The sequence below is a fragment of the Podarcis cretensis genome, assembly GCF_951804945.1.
Source record: "Podarcis cretensis genome assembly, chromosome: 11".
Lineage (NCBI taxonomy): Eukaryota > Metazoa > Chordata > Lepidosauria > Squamata > Lacertidae > Podarcis > Podarcis cretensis.
Window position 1 is genome coordinate 22,506,678 of NC_137180.1, and position 24,372 is coordinate 22,531,049.

General features: G+C 41.9%; 1 protein-coding gene across 2 annotated transcripts in view; it reads left to right on the forward strand.

Moving 5' to 3' along the window:
• The window catches only part of MCC (MCC regulator of WNT signaling pathway), a 215,355-nt gene that overhangs the window by 10,807 nt on the left and 180,176 nt on the right, over positions 1-24,372 (forward strand). For both annotated transcript variants that reach the window (XR_013843519.1, XM_079995390.1), the window contains exon 2: positions 14,395-14,642. Coding sequence is in view for 1 of the 2 variants with exons in the window: in XM_079995390.1 (XP_079851516.1) it covers positions 14,395-14,642 (248 nt within the window). In the remaining variant the exon portion in view is untranslated. The remainder of the gene's footprint in view (positions 1-14,394; positions 14,643-24,372) is intronic.

Genomic DNA, 24,372 nt, shown 5'->3' on the forward strand with positions numbered 1-24,372 from the left:
TTTCCATTGCACATGTCTTCTATTTAGCGTATGGAGACAAGTTAGTGCAGAATGCGGTTGTTAGGCTCATAACTGGGGCAGCACAGTGGAACCATGTGTCGCCAGTCCTGAAAATGACACACTGGCTGGCAGAGAGCTACCAGGCCAAACTGAATGTGTTAGTACTAGCATATCAGGTATAGGCCAACTCGGCCCTCCAGATGTTTTGGGACTACTAGTCCCATCATCCCTAGCTAGCAGGATCAGTGGTCAGGGATGATGGGAACTGTAGTCCCAAAACATCTGGAGGGCCGAGTTTGCCTATGCCTGTCCTAAGTGGCTTGAAACCTAAGTACCTCAAAGAGTGCCTTCTGCAATATCAACCATCTATGACCCTATGATCAAGAGATGAAACCTTATTGGTGGTGGTGCTATTGGTAACTGCCCAGTTGGCAGTGACTTCTGGTAGCAGTGCCTTTTCAGTGGTGGTTCCCTGTTTGTGGAATGCCTTCCCTAGTGAGGTGTCATTATTGACTTTATTTTGGGAGAGGGAATTAAAACATCATTGTTTACTCAGGCATTTGATGGCTGGAGGACACTGTTCCTGGTAGCCCCAAGATCACTGGTTGCGAATGTTTTTTCATAGTTTTAAAGAGTGTTTTAAAACTGTTCTTGGTTGTAGCTCTTTCTAAACATTTTACCATTACTTGGGCTCCTTCAGGAGGAAGGGCAGGATATAAATCGAATAATATATATTTGCATACATAATGAAGTTATATGGAGTCTCAGCTGTGGGAACCCTTTGCTGCGCATTAAACTGAAAACTCTTTAAATCCTTGCTGGGTAGCAGAGCCACACATGGAGAGGAAAAGAGCACCTCCTGAGAGAACAATTAATTGTCAGTCTATGAATAGTTAGGCTGACATTTTAAAATGGCAGATAAAAGGATAATTGCTGGCTGATATTGGATGGGAATTCAATTTGGCAGTGGAATATAATTTGGAACACAACTAGTCAAATGGCATACATTATACTTTCCTACCAGAATACAGACATTTTTGTAACTAAATTACCAAAATGCAATAATGTCTGTTTAAAATTCAAATACTGTAGTGCACAGCAGTAATGTTTTTGGCAATTGGTGTTTTTTTTAAATACATAAAAAGTGATGGCAGCAAAAATGATAAACAGTTGTTCTTTATTTATTTATCCTGCCTGTCCCCTCAGAGTTGGAAGTTGAAAAGCTTTGCTGGGAAAAATCAACCTGTGGAGAGATGGTTTAAAAGCCTCTTCCACTGAATGTTCAAGGAATGTTCTGTGGCAAGTACATTTATGCACACGCAAGAAAGGCCTTTAGGAGAGTGGAACTGCACATGACTCGCTTTCATGTATGTAAGAGACATTCTAGCTGTGATTGCAAATAATAATAATAATAATAATAATAATAATAATAAGCTAGTATCCTGATTGTAAAATGACAAGACTACTGCAGAAACTGAGAAGTTTCTTGGGAAACGATTCAGCATTGAATAGAATTACTGGAACTCTTAGGGAAAACGCCTCTCCGCTTCTGAACTGTGGTTTAGTTTAAAGATGGTTTTGGTCACATGGGTTGTGTGTATTGCTTGCTTAAAACGGACGTGCTAGGCATTGCTCTGAAGAGTTGACTTTTCTCTCAATGGTCTTGCCACCCTGTGATTTAGACCAGTGTTTCCCAAACTTGGGACTCCAGCTGTTTTGGGACTACAGTTCCCATCATCCCTGACCACTGGTCCTGCTAGCTAGGGATGATGGGATTTGTGGTCCAAAATCAGACAGAGACCCAAGTTTGGGAAACCCTGCTCTAGACACTGGAGGGGATGGTGAGTCTCCCATTCTGGCAATTAGGAGACAGGCTCTTCCTCCCTAAGGCAAGCTTTCTCTTGTATTTACAATGAACAGATAAAGGTTCCAGGGCAGTTCCAGTGAATGAATTCTTCTATGTCCTAGAATCAGGTGTTTGGGTTTTCCTTTCTCCCTTCTCTGTTCTCTGCCTTCCTTTGGCTTTCCTTTGGGGCCCTTCTCCACCTTGTTTCGCGGGTTAGTGGTTTGCTTCTTGCAAGCTCACACATGTAATTTTAATAGGCAACCTGAATGCTGAAGCATGTGCTCCAATCCAAGATATAAGCTAGTGTCAGAAACGTTGAAAACATGACATTGTTGCACAGGACAGTTCTGTTTTGCGTCATAATTATTTTTACAGATTTGCAAAATTGCTTTCCCAGATTTTTCTGTAAACTTTGTAAGCCTTAAATTTGTGTTCAGTCATGTATGCATGTGTAAGATAAGGTCTCTAATTAGAAAGTCAGACCATGTTAATTGCCAATGGTATAGGAGAGTACAGTAATGATCCCAGTTCACAATTGTGTTTTATAATTTGCTTTGTGTACTCTACATATGCTTTGTTTTTTGAAATTGCTAAGAGATATGCTTTATTTTTACTTCAGGCAGAGAGCATTTATTTGCAACTGCACAGCAGCATAATGTTGGAACATGCAACGGTAACATGTTAACTTTAATTTCACTATATTATAAGGTTATGCTGTTGACCATTTCCTTAATTCGGAGCCCCCCCAAAATAAGGGTCGTCTTATACACAGGTGCGTGTTATACACAAAAAAATACGGTAACTATGTAGAGGGCAGCGGGATAATGTATTGGCAACTGTGACTACTTAGGGGTCTAAAATGGATACTTTTTTTTCCTTTTTTTTTTTTGCTTTCCTTTCACATATTGTTACAACTGTTATTTTATAGTCCAGACCAACAGGGGCAGCAGGAAACATGAGAGAAGTGATGACCGGCTTCACAGTTTTTCCCATATTGTAGTGTTTTTTACATAGCACACAGACACACATTGTGATATATCTCCGTGTCAAATATTATGAAAACATTATCGCTTTGTTGATTTCAAACTGATTTTGGACTATGTATTGATACATTGCCTAGCCCTAGTGGGGATGATTGGGTTTTTTTTAGCTGGGTCATGCCAGTGCAAGTAGATAAATAGGTACTACTGCAGCAGGAAGGTAAACGGCGTTTTCATGCGCTCTGGTTTCCGTCACGGTGTTCCATTGCACCAGATGCGGTTTAGTCATGCTGACCACATGATCTGCAAAGCTGTCTGTGGACAAATGCCAGCTCCCTCAGCCTGAAAACGAGATGAGCGCCGCAGCCCCATAGTCGCCTTTGACTGGACTTAACCATCCAGGGGTCCTTTACCTTTTCCTCTATTGGTTTTTTTTTAGCTGGGTCATTGTGTATGATGTTTCTAGATGACCTTAGAACAGCCATCCTTACTTGTTGCCCTCCGTACATTGTTTGGAATGACAGCTTCCACAAGACATAAAGGTAAAGGTAAAGGTACCCCTGCCCGTACGGGCCAGTCTTGACAGACTCTGGGGTTGTGCGCCCATCTCACTTAAGAGGCCAGGGGCCAGCGCTGTCCGGAGACACTTCCGGGTAACGTGGCCAGCGTGACATCGCTGCTCTGGCGAGCCAGAGCCGCACACGGAAACGCCGTTTACCTTCCCGCTGGTAAGCGGTCCCTATTTATCTACTTGCACCCGGAGGTGCTTTCGAACTGCTAGGTTGGCAGGCGCTGGGTCCGAGCAGCGGGAGCGCACCCCGCCGCAGGGATTCGAACCGCCGACCTTTCGATCGGCAAGCCCTAGGCGCTGAGGCTTTAACCCACAGCGCCACCTGCGTCCCATTCCACAAGACATAGACTACTATTTATTTATTTAACAAAACTGGTGTGCCACTTTATGATAGCATCAACCGTTGTCTAAGCAGTTTATGAAAAACAGTATAGAATATTTATAAGAAAGTACTGATAAAATCAACAGACTTAAAAAACAAATGTGCACAATAAAGTTCCATATCTGAGTAGGATGGCTTAAATTTTTTTTTTTTAAAAAAAGCAGGCTTGGAAATGGCAAAGGGACCTGTCTAATACTAAATAGGAAGGGAGTTCCAGAGAAATTGTGCTGGCACACTAAAAGATGGATTTCTTACAAGTGATTTCTTACATGAACATGATATAGCGCTTGTCAAAGTGTCAGTTCCGCAGAGCAGATGGAAGCAGGAGAGTGGCCGCGTGTGGCTTTAGGCAGTCTTTCAAGTCAGCTGCTGAGGGTTTTGTATGCTAATAGAAACACCTTGAGTTTGACCTAGTAACCAGTCGGCAGCCAGTGCAGCAGGAGTGTAATACTCAAAAGCTTGCTCACTATTTTGTGGTATTGGTTGGCCTAATGTATTGGGATAGGGGAGCTGGGGCATCTGGCAATCAATGTGTCTCTTTAGTTCCAGATAGTACGTGGGTAGATGAGTCTTTAAAAGCCCGGGACACAAATTTTAACAGCCCTCTAGCGGCTATGGTGGCTCATTCACCAGAAGCAACATATTGAGCGTTAACTCTGGATTCTGGAACTAAGCTTCCTGGTATATGTTGTGCTCTAGGAGGCTTAGCTTGGTCATAATCGTGTATACAGAGTCACTTAAGAGCCAAACAGAATTAGATAATGAATATTAGTAAATGGAATTCAGGTTGGAAGCTTTGCACATCTGGTAGAAAAAAATGATGTGCTGCAATAAAATTGCTCAGGCGTTCTTAATTGTCTGCTTCACAGTTCCTGGTGATATTGGTAGGACTTTAGAAATATAGTTAGGTTAAATTAATGGTTCACCGAACAGAATTTTGAGCAGGGGAGAGCACAAAAAATAGAGAGGCTAGGACTGTGAGTAAGACTTGGTGACTTGATGTTTCTGTGAATGCTTTTCTGCACCTAGAACCCATGCTTTTGTTAATTCAGACTAAGGAAACAGAGCTACCACAGAGTATACATTGCACAGTGTTGCTAGGCAGACCTAGACTGCAGGATAGGTAATTAAGTGGTAAATTGTGATCATTCGACTGTCGTCCATAAGGAGCAACTTGTGGGGAAGCAAACTGGGCAAACCAGCTTGCTGTAGGAGGAACCCCTTTGGAGGTCCGTGGTTGTAACAAACCTAGATTCTAGTCACAGTGGTGAGCTTCATTTTTCCACAAAAGGCTTCTAACAAGGATGTAGGAAAGCTAACAGTGAGAGGATGCTGCATGGAATAAAAAGGATTCCTGAGTAATCTTTCTAATGCAAAGTCACATTTTTTGTGATTCTTTTAAAGATCAAGGATATAAGGAGTGAATGGTGGGGAGAAAGAGAATGATTAGGTATTAGGTGTGTTCAGTTACTACAGTGTTAAAAAGGAACGTGGGTGGCACTGAGGGCTAAACCATTGAGCCTCTTGGGCTTCCCGATCAGAAGGTCGGCAGTTTGAATTCCCGTAATGGGGTGAGCTCCCATTGCTCAGTCCCAGCTCCTGCCAACATAGCAGTTCGAAAGCATGCCAGTGCAAGTAGATAAATAGGTACTGCTGCGGCAGGAAGGTAAATGGCATTTCCGTGTGCTCTGGCTTACGTCATGGTGTTCCGTTGTGCCAGAAGTGGGTTAGTCATGCTGGCCACATGACCCGTAAAGCTGTCTGTGTATAAACGCTGGCTCCCTCGGCCTGAAAGCGAGGTAAGCGCCGCAACCCCATAGTCACCTTTAACTGGACTTAACCGTCCAGGGGTCCCTTACCTTACCTTACAGTGTTTAATAACTTAACTAAAAGTTGCAATCCTATAAACACTTTGCTGGGTGGAAGTAAGTTCTTTTGAATTCAACAGGTCTGTCTTTTGAGGAGAAATGTATAGGATTGCACTTTGAAGCTTCAATTAATTTAAAAGTTGCACCTGTTTGATTAGGCAACAGATTAAAAAGAAAGCACATGGCTGTATTTTTTTAATGCAAGCGCTTATAAAAGCTGCTGATGGCAAGTTCTTTCTATTCTTAAGAAGTATTCCCTCCACCTTTTGTCCTACAGGACTGCTGTGTCAAGAGAAGTGTTTGAAACTCCCATTGTTCTAGGCGCATTTTGCGACAGGGAATTTCATTAGCGTGAGCAGTTTCTGAGCTCTGGGCGCAGTACTGAGCCTAAAATTTCAGATTTAAACTGCAAAGTGGACGGAAAGGAGGACCTTTTTCTGCCTGCCCACTTCCAGCTACTCTCTGAAGACTGGAGAAGAGACCCTCTTAAGAATATTAGGGAGGTGGGCAGGGGAAGGACTAGACCATGTGAAAACTGGAGTTCATTCATTTTCAGCTTTGTATTCTTGTTATATTGGGACGCGGGTGGTGCTGTGGGTTAAACCACAGAGCCTAGGACTTGCCGATCAGAAGGTCGGTGGTTCGAATCCCCGTGACGGGGTGAGCTCCTGTTGCTCAGTCCCTTCTCCTGCCAACCTAGCAGTTCAAAAGCACGTCAAAGTGCAAGTAGATAAATAGGTACCACTCTGGCGGGAAGGTAAACAGCGTTTCCGTGCGCTGCTCTGGTTCACCAGAAGCGGCTTAGTCATGTTGGCCACGTGACCCGGAAGCTGTACGCCGGCTCCCTCGGCCAATAAAGTGAGATGAGCGCTGCAACCCTAGAGTCGGCCACGACTGGACCTAATGGTCAGGGGTCCCTTTACCTTTACCTATTCTTGTTATAAAAAAAGCACGCCTAGACATTCCATTGTTGCTCCCACAACCTAGGTTTAAGGTACCATTTAGCTCCTAGCTTTCATCTCAGTTTCTAACACTGGTCAAGAGATTGTTGGATTCTACTATCTGATACTATGCAGTTGGTTGATGACATCAAAAGGTCATTGTGATGGTACACCAACAAACAACCTGCTACACAGTTTTAACTGTCTCTGTGATGACCACCTTCCAACAACTCTGGGCTCTGGGTGTGTGTGAGAAGCAGAATCTTGATGCCAAGGCCTGGACACTTGACCTATGCATTTTCAACTGACCACCTGTATGGTCCCTATGTGCACAAAAACTGTTTGAAACCTGAAAATAGTAGGGTTTCCATGCTGTAGTTTGTATGTGCATAAGGACCACACAGGTGGTCTAGTAAATGTGTTTAGTTTGCGATGGGTTTAGACTTGCCACCCCAGGTTTACTATACAGGAAAAGACATTGTGAACTTGTGAAGAAACCTGTTTGAACTGATGTGTGTAGCACAGAGAGCTAACATTTATGAGCTTTTAGCGATTTCACGGTCTGTGCGTCAGATTTTAGCATACAGGTTTAGAGATGGTGTTTTAACCAAATTTTATTTTTTAAAAAAGACTCTCTTGCAGTTTAAATAGGTGATCCTATTCCTGTATGATGCCACTGAAAGGAGTAATTTCACATTTTTATGATAATTGTTACATAGCTTGCTGGAGGAAGAAGGATTACTCTTCTGTGCTGATAACCTGAGAAATGGTTTTACATTGCCTCCTTATGGTTTCTAATATATTTGTACAGATTCTTATTTCACATATTTCAGTTTGTCACTAGATACCGTATTTTTTGCTCTATAAGACTCACTATTTCCCTCCTAAAAAGTAAGGGGAAATGTGTGTGCGTCATATGGAGCGAATGCAGGCTGCGCAGCTATCCCAGAAGCCAGAACAGCAAGAGGGATTGCTGCTTTCGCTGCACAGCGATCCCTCTTGCTGTTCTGGCTTCTGAGATTCAGAATATTTTTTTTTCTTGTTTTCCTCCCGCAAAAACTAGGTGCGTCTTATCGTCTGGTGCGTCTTATAGAGCGAAAAATACGGTAATTTGTTTAAACCTGTTTTGGAAGAGATTAGGGTAGTCATGTGTATTTTATCCGCATGTCTTTTCCTTCTCCATTTTACAGCTCGCATTGAGTTTGAACAGGACTTTCCTTACAAATGACCTCAGTTTCCTTGGTCAGGATCTGATAAGCCCAGAAATGATACAGATAAGGCGGGTTCAGCGCTCGCCCACCTGTCCATCCAACCTCTGCCGAAAAACCTCCAAGGAAGGAGAGTCCACAACCTCCCGAGGGAGACCATTCCACTGTCGAACAGCTCTTACTGTCAGAAAGCTCTTTCTGATGTTTAGTTGGAATCTCTTTTCTTGTAACTTGAAGCCATTGGTTTGGGTCCTACCCTCCAGAGCAGGATAAAACAAGCATGCTCCCTCTTCCACAAGACAGCCCTTGAAGTATTTGATTGTCTGAACATGGCCAGTATCAACATTTGCACTCTTTTGAGCCTTCCAGTTGATCAAGGCAGAAGCTTCTGAAATACAATGCAACCCTTGTTTTATTTTGGATTGCTTCCATTTTCTGAGTTCAAAGATTGCTTTCCCCTTCATGTGGGCCTCATGCCAAACATTTTTGTCTGAGGAGCCTTCCTTAGCAAGTGTAAATTGGGACTAATAAGAAGGAGGAAAGCATTCCGAGATGCAGAGAATTGTAATGAAACCTTCCCCTCCCTCCTTCCATTTTAAAAAAAGTAAACGAGGGGTAAAGAACAAATTAAAGTCATAATGCACTTCATTGAACATTTCAAGCAGGATGGGTGGTGGCAGGGTTGTCCAGACAAGCCTGTGAAATTGGTTTGGAAAGAACTACTTGAATACCTGTAAGCTCTCTCTACTGTTGCTGAGAGTATTCATGTGCATCTGACAGAAGTAGCAGCGAAAATAGGGACTATCTCCTTTGTTTAGTGGCTGTTCTCTGGGTGTTAATTAGCACGGTTCATCTTAATGAGAACATTTGCCACCTAATTCCTGCTGATACTTTTATTGGGAGCTAAATTTTAAAATATGCAAAGCATATCTGCACAATCTGAGTAAAGGTGGCAAGAAATTTAGAACATTAAATTATATATTAAAAAAAGGGTTAACCGTAATAATAAGAAAGTGCTACCCTCCAAAATTAAAACTTGGCTCATGAGAGCATTAACTGTGAAGTGAAATTGGTATGGTTTTGCCAAATAAAATTCAATACAGCAATTGCTATAAGAAAGATTTATATTTTTTTAAAAGACATAAATCTGATGATAGCAGATTAAGAGCATTTTGGTAACCCTGTGCTTTTTTTTCTTAATGAATTACTCACTCACCCCAAACCGAACTGTCACTATGGAACACCTAGAAGAAAGTTATTTTTAAAAATTTGATAATCAGAGAAATATGTTAAAATATTAATTACTATATTGCTTCGCCTTTGTTTTATGTTACAATTCCCATCATCCATGACCATTGGTTCTGTTAGCTAGGGATGATGGGAGTTGTAGTCCAAAACAATTAGAGGCCCAAGTTTGGGAAGCCCTGATTTAAATTGATTACAATATTATGTTATGTATATTTTGTGAAGGAATAAAATTGTTTTGTTAAAGTATATAGCTAGTGTAGTTTGATCATAGGGGATTGTGAGCAACATAAGGAACCCTACATCCTTGCCTTGGGCCTTTTAGTAAATCTACAGCAGAGTGCTGCTGCTCTATATTCAGTAGGTGCTGGCAGGTGTCAGGGACCGTGCTGAGGAGGGCTGCGCTGAGGAGGAATGGTGGGAGCCTTCCTCTTCCCCTTCTCCTCCCCCTGCTCCTGATCAGGATCCTGAATCTTCCCAGGAGCAGGAGAATATAGATTTGGAACAGTGGTTTGCAGAGGGACATAGTTCAGAAGGCAGAAGCTAGGAAATACTAGATGGGGAACAGCTAGGAGAAGAAGCACGGGGGGGGGGGGGAGCCAACAGATTCACTGTCTCTAGACATTCTTCCGCTCAGTCCAAGGACAAGAAGAGCTGATAAGGTGGAAGAACAGAAAGCACAGAGATTATGAGCTTTTTTTTTCAAATTATAGTCCGGTCCCAACAGTGTCTGAGGGACAGTGAACTGGGCACCTGTTTAAAAAGTTTGAGGACCCCTGTTCTAGAGGCTGTCACAGGGCTGTTTCACATGCTAAGGAGGTTTTTACATAGAAGTCAAGGTCTCCCTGAATGCAGTTGGATTGTTCTTTTATAAACAGGACCTAAATAATAAATCCTTAAGCCAGTTTGACAATGTTGTTTTCGTGGATAGGATTCCCACTGTGTTTATGCTGCAAAATTTTGATCTTCTACTCTGCTGCAGACTTCCCAGGAGCCTTCTAAATGTCTGCATCACAGAGAATTGAAGCTATTTTAACTTGCCAGTATCTCTTTGATCAATTAATAGTGTTAGAAATGAATCTGTCTCATCGTACTCCTATTAGCATTGGGACTTTTCCCAGAGTAGCAGCTGGTGGTTGAAATACGTTGCAGCAGGAACATTGCCATATTTCACATTCTTTGACTTCTCTTTGGGGGAGTCCTGCCTTAGTAGTGGGGAAAGCCACTGAGGTTTCAGCTTTCATGTTTGTCTTTCGGTTTTCATTTCTTATCGCTTAGCAAGAATGTTATGTTGGCTTAACCATCTTGTAGTTCTGGGATCTTTAATTGGATACTGCTATGCAAGTTCTTTTAAAATAAGAGCTGATTTCCTGAAAGAGGCAAATTAGCTTTGATTTCCTCCCCCCAGCCCCACATGCTCAAATGGGTATTTATGAGTCGAAAACACTTTCTGTGTCACTAAATCAGCAAGGTTAATGGACACTGAGTGAACCAGATATGCAGTAAATCTATGAGTACATTCCACTACATTAATACTGGAGTTTTAAAAAATATATGAATGATATACAGTGACTGACAGTCTTGGCAATGTGGAAGATTATAAAGCCAGTGCAATGTTACATTTTGTGGCATGTAGCAGTAATGTGTTGGAGGCCAGGAAATTGCTCCCCATGCTTATAGCTCTAGGCAGCTTAGGTTAATTGTTCTGAGCTAAGCTTTTCCACATTGATATACTTTTCAGATGGGTTCTAATGTTGGGATGGATTTTAAGGGCTCCGTAAACTTGTGTTAGAATTTAACTGAAAGGCAAGACTTTGAAACCCACACACAGTACAGTGGTACCTCTGGTTACATACGCTTCAGGTTACAGACTCCGCTAACCCAGAAATAGTGCTTCAGGTTAAGAACTTTGCTTCAGCATGAGAACAGAAATCGTGCTCCAGCGGCGCGGCAGCAGCAGGAGGTCCCATTAGCTAAAGTGGTGCTTCAGGTTAAGAACAGTTTCAGGTTAAGAACAGACCTCCGGAATGAATTAAGTACTTAACCCGAGGTACCACTGTACTAGTATAAGACCTAAAAGGTGATACTAAAAAGCACTGGCAAATAAAAAGTTATTCCCATAGTATCAAAAGGACACCAAAGTTATTCGGCAGTTGAACAGACTCCCACAAGAGGTGGTGGACCAGGGCTCAGCAAACTTTTCCAGCAGGGGGCCGGTCCACTGTCCCTCAGACCTTGTGGGGGGACAGACTATATTTTTTGGGAAAAATGAATGAGTTCCTATGCCCCACAAATAACCCAGAGATGCATTTTAAATAAAAGGACGCATTCTACTCAAGAAAAAACATGCTGATTCCCGGACCATCCGTGGGCCCGATTGAGAAGGCAATTGGGCCAGATCCGGCCCCTGGGCTTGCCTACCCATGTGGTGGTGTCAGGGAACTGACATCGGAGCGAGAGGAGGAGGCAAGGCTCCAAAGCGATGCAGGAGAGGGGACCAGCAGGGGGGAAGGAATTCAGCGCAACACCGGTAGAGAAGGGAGGGAGATGGAGGATTCAGAGAGAGATCTCCAAGACCCTTCACCCGAGACCAGTGGGGAGAGCGCGGACGAGTCCCGCGCAGGGAAAGTAGGAGGAGACTTGGTGTCAAACAGCTCTTATGCTGGAAGAGGTTCAAAAAATGCCCACTGACGGATTCTGCAAGTGACTGACCGGCCACGGAGTGTGGGCTGTCAGCTAAGGCACGGTTGGCCCAGGCAACCTAACCAAAACTGAAGGCAACTTAACGCACAAGTAACCCCTTGCAACCATTACAGGTGGACTCTCCTTTTCTGGAGGGTTTTCAGGAGAGGTTGGATGGCCATCTCTCCTGGATGCTTTCGTTGAGATAACTGCTGCTGAAAGTTGAACTAGATGACCCTTCCCTTCTATCTCAGCAATGCTATGATTCCGTGAAGTTTTCAAGGCTTCTTGATGAAAAACTTGGAAATAATAGTGTTACGCTACCATTGGAAACCCCCCTCCCCCCACGTCTAAAGTTGTTTTTGGCATGCATAGAGGAAATTCCTTCATTTTATTTGTAAGATTTTTTTTAGCTGCCATAGGGTCACAGGGTGAGTTACAACAATATAATCATACCAGTAAAACAATTCCATACAAAGCTAGCATAGTGTAGGTTAAACAAAGCAGAAGAGCGAGGTCTCAGAAAAACACCTTAGCTGTCAAAGCCAAGGTAAAGTGTGCAGCAGAAGATATAAAAGGGGGGGGCATGGTCCAGAAGTTCCCAGGAGCACCAGGTAGGACTGGAAGAGAAACCTCTCTGAAATCTTGGAGAGCCACTGAAAGTCAGGGCAGGCAATACTGAGATGGATCAGTAGTCTGGCTGTATATAAAGCACCTATCTGTAAAGGTGTTAGATACACCCCTGTGGAAAGGGAGCTGCACAACTTAAAGGCTACCACAGAGAGAGCCCCTCTCCCAAGCTACCATTCCCTGAATTTTTTTTTTTTTTTTTGGGGGGGGGTGGAACTTCCACATCTGACTTGGTTTTATCTGCATGTCTTGGTGTGGGTTGTTTTCAGCTTTCAATCTTATGTTGTTGTTGTTGTTGTTGTTTGCAGATTTGGTAATAGAAATGGCCAAAGGTTGTACCCATGTATACTGTGTGGTTCACAGAACTTGTAATATGTCATTTCATGTTTGGGAGTGATTGTGTGGAGAGGAAAATGCCCAATTCACCTGTGTAAACATTGAATTGGTTGCAGTAGATATAGCTTTACTCTTAAAAAAGTCAGAACAGGGATTTGTTTGGATTTGAACAGCTGTTTGGATTTGTTGTATGATCGCATTCCAGCCAAACAAATATTTAAGACATCCTTTTGTAGAACAGATCGGCATTAGAGTTTTGAAGTGTGTCAATAGAACATTATTATAATTTTATTTCATTTATTAAATTTTTATCCCACTGTTAACCCCAAAGGAGTCCAGGGCAACAAACAACAAAACTGCAAAAGAATACAGTTAAATTATAAGAATTTTATTTATTTTTATTTTTTTAGAAACAGTCACATATTCTCTCAGCTAATAATTTCAAGGTTTTAAAAGTAGGGCTGAAAATAATGCCAATATATTTCACATCTGGCAAACCAATACACCTCTTTGGTTTCAGATAGCAGCACATGGGTAGATGAGTAAAAAAACCCGGGACACAAATTTTCACAGCCTTCTAGCGGCTATGATAGCTCATTTACCAGAAGTAATGTCTTTAGTGTTAACTCTGGAAGTGTATACTTGATTCTGACCAAACCAAGCCTCCTAGAGCACAAGATACATCAGTTTGTTTTACTTCTACTTCTTTGTTTGTGTTTCACAACCTCTGTGTAGTCTTGGTCATTCTTAGTTGCAATGATCAAGGCACCTACAAATGCCAAAACATAAAGTACGGGTATGTAGTTTCTCAAGGGTTTGCTTTATATAGCTCTGCCAAGAAAGCACTGGAGTTTACCGTATGATCAAACCAGGGCCGTTTTTAGCATATGCGCCACCGGGGTGCAAAGATCCGCCCAGCACCCCTTTTTTTAAGGGAGGCGAACTCAAAGTTGTTGAGCTTTTGTTTGATGCTATGGAGTAAGAGGGACGCAGGTGGCGCTGTGGGTTAAAGCCTCAGCGCCTAGGACTTGCCGATCGAAAGGTCGGCGGTTCGAATCCCTGCGGCGGGGTGCGCTCCCGCTGCTCGGTCCCAGCGCCTGCCAACCTAGCAGTTCGAAAGCACCTCCGGGTGCAAGTAGATAAATAGGGACCGCTTACCAGCGGGAAGGTAAACGGCGTTTCCATGTGCGGCTCTGGCTCGCCAGAGCAGTGATGTCACGCTGGCCACGTGACCCGGAAGTGTCTCCGGACAGCGCTGGCCCCTGGCCTCTTAAGTGAGATGGGCGCACAACCCCAGAGTCTGTCAAGACTGGCCCGTACGGGCAGGGGTACCTTTACCTTTACCTATGGAGTAAGAGAATGGGGGAGATGGGGACTTCCGCTTCATTGCTTTTCACTGCCACCGATTGAAAGGGACTGGTATGCATTTGGTGCCCCTCAGAGGTTGGTGCCCGGGTGCACCGCACCCCTTGCACTCCTGAGTAGAGACGGCCCTGGTTCAAACATCACTTCTGTAGCTGAAATCTTATCTCAAAGTTCCTTTTAAGAAAAGGGGGGGGGGGAATGAAGTTACTTTATCAGACTTGAAAACTTCTTTTGAATTACTGGCTACTAATCATCCAATCTAGAGGTGCTTGTCTTTGTACTAAACTACAATTGTTTGGGTCTTCTCTTTCTCCCTTTCTACTTTCTCTCATGTTTCTAGGAATGACTTGCTGATGGTTTGCCGCCAACTGAACATGGAGGATTCTGTGGCTGAGATCATGCATCAACTTGGCGCAGATGAAAGTGGGAAGATCTCCTTTCAGGAATTCACACGATGCCGCATGCAGCTTGTGCGAGAAATCAGGAAGGAAGAAGTGGAACTCTCTGTGAAATCAGATGACTCTTGCAAAAAGAAAACATTAAGGGATAGAATAGCTTCCTGGCCAACAAGCAGCAATAACAGTTTGGGTAAGCGTTGTTTCGTTATACCTCCATTGTCTAAAAGTAAAGATTACACAGATACGGCCACATTGTGGTATCATCTAGTTCAGGCTTCCTCAACCTTGGCCCTCCAGACTACAATTCCCATCATCCTGACCACTGGTCCTGCTAGCTAGGGATCATGGGAGTTGTAGGCCAAAAACATCTGGAGGGGTAAGGTTGAGGAAGCCTGATCTAGTTTACTGGAGTAAATCATTTTCTTTCCGGCATGCTTGTTTTAGCATCATTTGCAGAATTTGTGCATGTATTTTAAACTATACATATTGGGAACACACTACAAACCGCTATGTGTAAAACATTTTGCTAAACATGGCTGTGTATTTATTTCCTACGTCTATGCACAGGTGTGCTTTGGAAAATGTATGAAGTGGTCATCAAGATCTCCCCATTGATACTTGCTTAGTTCTCAAGCTTGTGGTTCTGGCAAGTAGCAACAGCTTGTTTCTCTGCATGAAAATAGAGAGCTGGGAAAGAGGATCTTAGGCTGCATTTGTTTTGGGCAGCTCTGCCCCTAATAGTTGTTTATTGGGTTTTTTTAAAAAAACACCCTGCAGTTTTAGGACCAGAGTTAACACAATCTCATTTTGACTGAAGTCCCACAAAACTAGGAAATTGATGCCTTTATAGATGCACCAAGTAATCAGCAGTGATGCTGTATGTTGTCACAGACTGATGTGATGTTTTTCACCTGTGAAGTTAGGCAATGATGTGTCCTTGTTTCCATCTTATTATACTTCTTCTTGACTGATCTTCCCACAAATGTGGGTGCAATAACTTCTCATCCTCTTGCAAACCTTTTTAGAACTTAGATGATTGCTCACTTGATTTGCAGATTACTGTAGGAAAGAATATCTAACTATACAAAATAAAAAGTTATATAAAAATATATAGAAGGCCAAGTGTTCCAAGACCATGGATAGCCACAAGGTAGAACAAGTTGATTCCTGCAAGTATCTCAGGAACGGCTTTCATTACCAACTGGACTGTGCAATGCAAATTAGCACAGTCCGAACAAAAATATACACTAATTGCATTGCCTTGATACTTCTTCACAAAAGGCAGTAAATTTGTTGCAGCACCCTATGGGTGAACACAGCAAAAGTTGCGAACCAGAATTTGTATGGAGCCTCAATCTGTTTTTCTGGGCTTAAGTTTTCATTAGGAACAGCTTGGTGTTTCTTTCTTGGACCTATACTGGGTACACCTAAATGTGTTGCTAGTACTACCCTTAATCATGGAAGTCAGACTTAGCTCATTAAAACTTGGAATGGGTATACTTTACTCACTCTGAATCTGCTTTCCTGCCCCTCCTATTTCTCTATTGTATCAGGCATTGCTCAATTCTTTTGTATCTATGTGGGAAAGAGAGTTAATGGGGAAAGTTTCTGTTGCTGGTTCGTCTTCTTTTTATATGCTGTCTTTGTACCTAGTGCAAATCTATGGTTTAGAGAATAAAAGATACAGATTTGAAAAAAAGCTACATGCATCAGCTAATGGACCACGTGCACTACAGTTTGTTAGTCTGCCTCTAACAAATTCATATCACATCTACATTTTTCTGTAGTTACCTAAGTACAGAATAACAGTTTTGTTGGCACATTTTAACGTTTTGCCCTCTAAGATCCTACATAGCAAATTAGCCAAACTTATCTTTAAGGATAGGTGCCATCTTTGCAACTTTAATTAGAGCTTGAAAAACTTTCTCCTGGCCACTGAATGTTGCACCAGATTAAGTTTCCAAAGCGAACTGAAGTTTATTCGGAGGCATCCTCACTTTTAATGGGTTGCAGTAATCTTACCTAGAGGTTTCCAGAGCATAGACGACAGAAGTTAGGCTATCTCTGTCCAGATATGGTGGCCCTGCCAAAGCTGATGGGTCAGCAATGGATAGGGAAGTACGTTCAAGCTATATACCCTCTCATTCAAACGGAGCAAAGATTGCAGCCTTGCTGGTAGCATCAACTTCTGTACTTTAGTTTTAGTCCAGAACATGCATTCAACCTGTATAGGATGTCAAAGTAGGGCACATAACATTAAGCATTCCATAAACTGCTTTTTGGTGGAAAGGCCTTCTTAATTCACATTTTTTTCTGGATGCCTTTTAAAAGGCCATTATGTATGAAAATATACTTGGTGCTGTGTAGGTAGTTTAGACTGTTAAGGGTTATTTTATAATAGCAAGATGCAATATTTTGCAATCTCTTAAAAATTCCTTCATTAATAGAAAACATATGTTCTTAAAAAACCTGGTTTCTCATGAAGTCTTAGCTTTTTAATTATGTATATTATGTGAAACTGTTAGTATTTTGCTATCCTACTTGGAGCTGTGTGAGTTCACAGCCCAGATACTCGATTATTGACACAGAAGAATATAAGCATTTCTTCATTTTATATTAGGTTATATATAAATAAGTAAATGCAACTTTGTTAAGTGGGTATTAGCTTCCTAGTCCCAAGACAACCTGGCTGGTAGCCAGATTCTGCGCCCAGATTTGTAGGCACAGATCATCCTCTAGAATAAAATAGCTCACTAGGGAAAAGCTGAAGTCGCCCTTTGGGGTGCCTCAGGGTCAATTTTTATGGTAGCCCGAATCTCAGTTGTATGGGTGTATGTATATATCTCAATTTTAACTCATGAGCTATTGCTGCAATCTGCTCTAATTGTATATTTTATCTTTAGGAACGCTGCCATCATTGTGTTATGCAAGCTGGGCTTTGACCGTAATAAATTATCTATCTAACACACCTATGCCTTGTTTTTATCTTGTTCTAAATAATTGCCTGCTAAAAGTATGGTCTTTGTTTTGTAGCTCGATTTCAAACTAACTTTATAAATAATTTTATAAACTATACACTTCATTTGCCAATTGTTTAAAAGTATTGGTGATAATTTTGTATCAAGAATGTAAGCAAAAGTTACTTTGAAATAAAATTATGCTTTTGTGCAAGTCTTTGTTTAATGTTTATCCTGAGGGATGCAATTGCAGTGATAGCTCTTTATAGCTTGAACTGTGTCTAGCTATTGCCCTTTTTCTGAGGTGTGTGCCTAATCCTGGCTACTTAAGTTGAAAAATTCCAGAGAAACTATGACTTAGTTCTCTAGAAATTATGTTTCATCATGTATGAGATTGACACTGACTTTGCTGCTGTTCGTTGGTGAACTACACAGCTCTTTTCACCAGAGGGTTAACTGACAAGATAGCATTAGGGTGCCACCTACTGAAAAAAAGAAGACAAAACAGTCCTGAAAATCTTTTGCACAGGTTGGAGGGCTGGGAGAGTCGTGATTGTGGAAATGAGGTCGTTTTTGAGCTTTAAGAATAGGGCAGGTATAGAACGCAGGCCATTGAAAGTATCCTATGTGTTGATATTCCATGACAGTCTGAAACTGCTTGTAGAGTTAGCATATTGCTAATGTTTGTCCAGTAGAATTGAGCCAAATGCTAAAAGTACCTAATTTTGACTAGATCGGAAATGTGATTTGCCAGAGTATATACTGATCCCTCAATGCAAAAAGTGAAGTTACAGGGAACCAGGCAGAGGGCCTTCTCGGTAGTGGCACCCTCCCTTTGGAATGCCCTCCTATCAGATGTTTAAGGAAATAAAGAACTATTTCACTTTTAGAAGGCAGCCTGTGTAGGGAAGTTTTTAATGTTTGATGTTTTATTGTATTTTAAATATTCTGTTGGGAGCCTCCCAGAGTGGCTGGGGCAACCCAGTCAGATGGGTAGCTAACAACAACAACAACAACAACGATGTTGTAGCTCAGAACTCTATGCCCTCTTCTGCTTTAGAGTTTGGCTGTAAAATTTCATGGGCATTTAGTTTTTATGTTGGTCTTCTGATGATATAAGATTACAGCTCTTATTACTATGCACAGCACTCTCCAGAATAACCGTTTGTAGGTAAGTAATACCTTTTTTTAGTGGAGCCAAGGGATAAAAAGAATATTGGGGGTTCTCAAACAGAACAAACATGCAAATTGATTTTAAGGCTTGTGGTCATAACAGCAGATTGACTTTTTATGTGTATTGGCACTGAATTTGTATTTCTGTTATCTATGCTTTAAATGCCATCGCTGGTGTTGTTGCACACCATGCTGGGAGTAAATTAATGTTAGCAAGTAGATGCACTATCCTCAGATGGCTACCATCACCAACTAAGCTTTCTTCTGAGTAGACCCACTGAAATTGAAGGTCCTAAGTTAGCCATTTCAGTGGATCTGCTCTGTGCAGGACTAACAACCCAGGTTGGGAATAAGCTTCCTTGAAGTGAGCAGTGTTTGCTTAAGAGTAAACATGCATTGAATCGGGCACTCCTGTCTGTAAATAGATTAAGACAACATGACTTTCCAAGGAACTATTTATCTTAGTTGCAGAAGAGCATTGGTCGGGAAAAGTGGCAGTCATGTAATACACAGAACAATCTAACATGAAGAACTTGGTGGTAAACATGTTAACTGTGTTTTGATCCAAGGTTTTACTCCCATTAGCATAATGTCAAGATAAATGACCTATTGAAAGAACTGTGCATCCCATTTTCGGTGTTCTCTGCAGCTGATGCGTGCAGTTTTCATTAAATTGTCTTGTGTGTGAGTAATGGTGTAGGTCAGTCTTAATTAAATAGAAAGCAAATGATTTGTTGTGACTCCCCTCCGAAACAGATATGCCATACTGTAGCTTTGCTGGCAATCACTTTATTTTTGTTTTCTGAACTTCAGGGGGAAGAGCCCCCTATTATGTAGCTAGAAACATAGCAGCCATGCAGAAGAGGGAGATATCAGTAGACTAAGGGGGACACTGAGGTATACACAAACACATAAAATCTGTCGCGGGGGGACCCTAAGGGGAGAAATCTCAAAATTAGCTACTTGGGAACTAAATGACATGGATTTTTGAGGGGGGGGGGCAATGTTGAAATAAATTTGGCTTCTTTATAATAGAATGTTTTCCCTTAAGTAGAATCTGATAAAGTTGGGACATTTATATTATTCTGATCTTTCAACGCTTGCATAATAAATTATTATGCATTTTTATTGTCTTATGCATCCTATAATTACATAAAAGGAAGCATCGTAGCATTTGTTCTCTATAAAAGCTGTGAACTGGTCATTAATAATGGGTGGGTTGGAGAAAAAAAGGGGCATCTCAATTTGTAGGCTTCAGGTTTGTAAATCTGTCAAGTTTATTGCCCCGGAAAGCAACTTTTCTGTATGCAAAAGTTACCTATGGAATTGCCAGTGTTCTTGCTTTGAAAGACTTGCTTTCACCTGGTAATTCCTCCTACAGAAGCAGAAGTAAGTGGGGGAGAGGCAGCTGGCTGGAAGAGCTGCAGAGGTACTGGTATTGGTTAACACCAAGCCTATTGATTCCCAAACTTGGATCTCCAGGTGTTTTTGGACTACAGTTCCCATCATCCCTAGCAGCTGGCGACCCAAGTTTGGGAAACACTGACCAAGCCCCTTACCCCCCTTGCAAAAGCAGCTGCTCTTGTTTCTGGGAGGTATTTTCATCAGGACTGGGCCCCACTGAGTCTGTAGACCATTAGCCTGAGTGGCTGCAGCTGTTCAGGGTTCTCTCCCCAAACCAGCTCACCTGCATTGGTATGTATGGGTTAAGGCAAGAGCTCAGCCCCTTTTATTGTTTTGTAGGCTTTGTGAGCAATTTTTATCTCCTTCTCTGGAGGTGAGAGACTGGATGTGGTCTAGATGTGGGTGCGAGGCAGGAGAGGAGTGTGGAATTTTTGTGAGTCACATCTGGCTTTTGTTTTTGTAAATGTCTCCTTGTGGATGTTCCCCCAGACATCGTCCTCTGCTGCATTTCTATGTCTTTGAGGTGGGTCAAAGATGTTACGTGTTGGGGCCAGGGTCAAGGGCAGGATGGGAGTGGGACTGGTATCCATTGGTGAGGAGGAGTCCATCAGAACCCTTGCTCTTTCTGCTTCGCCCACTGTATTTCAGAATCTGGGGATACTGGGCAGCCAACCCTCTGGCCTGGTGGTGCTGTTGCTAAATCCCTTGTCTGCCCAGAATAAAACACCACTCATCCATTGTCAGGGTTGGAGCCAGGGCTTAGGTCAGCAAAATAAAACAATTAGTCACCCAAGGCCAATGTGACTAATTGCTCCCAATGCCTAGTGTTACACTCGGCAACCTTTTCCAGGTCTTGCCCCGATGAAGCTGTTGCGAGTACTGAAGGTCCTGGCCTTTCCAATGTCCACTAGGACTCTTGTCCAGGGTCTTTCCCACACTGTGATTATTATTTCCACTGTACTGTCTCCGTGTCCCTGCCCCATGTACGTTGAGGCCAATGGTAGGGCCGTGGAGGTTCATGCTTGCCACAGGGTCATTGCCTGTACTTTGGGGCAAAGATCTACGCTCCATTTATTTCAAAAAGTGCACAGTTTAATGTTCAAGTTCCACTGGTTTCGGTGGAACTGGAATTCTCCGAATTCTCCCGATTTGTGATTCATGGTTTTCTCTAGCAATTCAATCATGTGTTAAGCCTATTCTTTACATGAGTATCTCAAAGTCTAGCAGCACAGTGCATACTTTGCTTTTTTAGCAGTGGATTTTACTGGTGTATAAGCATTATATGAGGAGAAGTCACCATTATGCATGGAGTTAATACAATTTTTGGCATTTAACTCCTGCCTTGGCTCAGTGCACTGCAGCTGTTCTCTGATTGTTCAGATATTGTTGTGATTAAGTGGGGATTTTGCGTATCATTTTTCTCATAGAAGATGCAGCTGGAAATCTTACAAAACAAGGGTATAGAATGACGATTCCTTTATATTTATCTTATGGTAAAACATAAAACAATTACTGGTTTCTGGAAAATAGTTTTCTTATGTTTGCATCCTAATTTCCCTTATCAGGTGCTTTAAGGAGCATGTATGCTCACCTAAGGTTCACAGGTCAAAACAATAAGATCACAGTGAAATTTGCTTAATAATGATTTCACTGTGACCTTGTTGTTTTGACAAATCATAGCAAGGTAGCTTAAAATAAAATACCAGCCTAAAAGCAGAGTTACCTTCTTAAATACCAAAAAGAAGAAACAAACCGAAATAAAAGCTGTTCATCAGGCACTGATTACAAAATAACGGAAGTGCCAGATTACCTGTAGAGGAAATGCAGATATGATAATGGAGGGCATCATTGAAAAAGTCTTGTTTCCTGTCATAATACAGCTTCCTTTGGAAGTCAGAGTGACCCAGAACACAGAGCATTAGACACCCAGGTGGTTTCACGCAAGGAAAGCTGGTCCTTAATGTACCAGTCACTTAGGGTCAATATCTGCACTTTGAATTGTGTGTAGGAACAGATGGGAAGGCAGCACAACACTTTGTGAACTGAAGAGATGTATTCCATTTGTCTGATTCCAATTAATCAACTTACTGATGTGCTCTGCACTAATTGCATTTCTTCAGCAAGCAATACCATGTACTCTGAATGAGATGCTATCGGTGCAGGAATAACTGCAGCTATACCAGGGGTTAGCAAACTTCTTCAGCAGGGGGCCGGTCCACTGTCCCTCAGACCTTTTGGGGGGCTGGACTATATTTTTTTTTGGGGGGGGGGAGAATGAATTCCTATGCCCTACAAATAACCCAGAGATGAATTTTAAATAAAAGCACACATTCTACTCATGTAAAAACACCCGGCAGGCCCCACAAATAACTCAGAGATGCATTTTAAATAAACGGACACATTCTACTCATGTAAAAACATGCTGATTCCAGGACCGTCCACGGGCCAGATTTAGAAGGAGATTGATTTGGATCCAGCCCCCAGACCTTAGTTTGCCTACCCATGGTCTAGACCAGGGGTCAGCAACCTTTTTCAGCCATGGGCTGGTCCACCGTCCCTCAGACTATGTGGAGGGCCGGACTATTTTTTTTTTGGGGGGGGATGAACGAATTCCTATACCCCACAAATAACCCAGAGATGCATTTTAAATAAAAGGACACATTCTACTCATGTAAAAACACACTGATTCCCAGACTGTCCGTAGGCCGCATTGAGAAGGCGATTGGGTCGCATCTGGACCCTGGGCCTTAGGTTGCCTACGTCTGGTCTAGACTGTCTTTATCAGGAGAGGCTATAACTGGTGCATTAGCCTAAGCTTTTGAAAGGTGCTTTGTGCCAGTGCGATTGAGAGTGCTTGGATAAGGCTAACAGCACCCCTAAACTACCAACCTGATATTTCAGGGGAAGTTGAGCACAGAGGAGGTAGGTTTTATCCCTCCATATGCCTTTACAATACCCGTGGGCATCAACAACTGAAACTCATTCAGCCACCTAAATAAGACAGTGCTTTCAACAAGATTGGCAAAAAATAGTGCCCAAATCAAAGTAGCTATAAATACAGGATATATTATCCTTAAAATATTTTACAAACAGGACCCTACAGGCCTCCGAGGGCTCATGTCATTCTGAAGTTAACACACTTTTGCCTTTGAAGCAAGCTTTTCAGTGGGATTGGGAAATAGCAATTTGCCCAAGGCTATGGAATGAACTTAATGAGTATTAAAGATTGAACAGCTAAATAAGATTATTCCGTGAGCCCCCAGGATAGATAAAATGGTTACTAAATATTTAGTAAATATTTTAACGTGCACATAGTTACCAAAACGCAGTTATTTCCCAAGTGTACTTGTGGTTATACACAGTGCTGTTTTTCTAGAAAAATAGGTGCTGGAACCCCATGAATGCGTCCCTTGTTCTCTTGTAATGCCAGTGGCGCCCACCTGAAAGGTGCTGGAACAGAGTTTCAGTGAGTTCCAGCTGAAAAACAACAACCCTGTTTATGCGTAAGGCAGGTTATGTCACAACTCTTTTGTGTAGAGGGCTGGCTCTGGTAATCCATGTGCTCCTACATTCGCTGTGAGATGCTGCCATTTTTACAGTAGGACATTCTTGACTTTATGGAACATAGAACGATATTCAACCTTCTTGTTTTAGTGAAGCTGAAGCTAGTAAGTTTCGATAGGGTGCTTCGAAAGGAGGACATCATAATCAACCACAAAAGAGTCGCAGGGTATTTACAAGTAAAGAACTAGTAAAGAAATAACAATCTTTGTGCTATGGCCTGTTCGTAGTTCACAAAATGTTATGAATTTATCCCAAGAAGAATGATTGGGCTTGGCATGAAATAGGATTTTGTTTTGTGTGCTTGGAACTACCCTTTGTAGTTTTCTGCTATTGATTTCTCTCTTCCTCTTTCTTTGTATGTTCTTCATTTCTGTAGCTGCACCATTAGTTTAAATAAATGAATTAGCTTTTCCCCTGCTCTTGTTCATCTTGACATCATACAAATCTATAACTGATCTGTTTTATCCAGTTAACCTATTTGGTTTAATTTATATATTATTTTTAAAAAATGGTTTAACCAATTGAAAATATGAACCTGATTAGTCAGGGCACCAGGTATTTTAATTTTTTGTCTCAGTTCAAAAACTAAAAATACTGACAGTTGAAAACATCTTAAAGGCACTCTTGTCTCACAAAGGTGTTAAAGTACTTGAAAAATCATTTGCATCTAATCATTTGCATGCAGAATGACCTAACAGGCATCAGAAGTCCAAGTTGCTATTTCCTACACTCAGTATAATGTTAGAATGTGATAAACACACTCATCTCCTTGTGATCAATTGTCCATTACAACTGAAGATCACCTGCTATTGATTTCAGTTA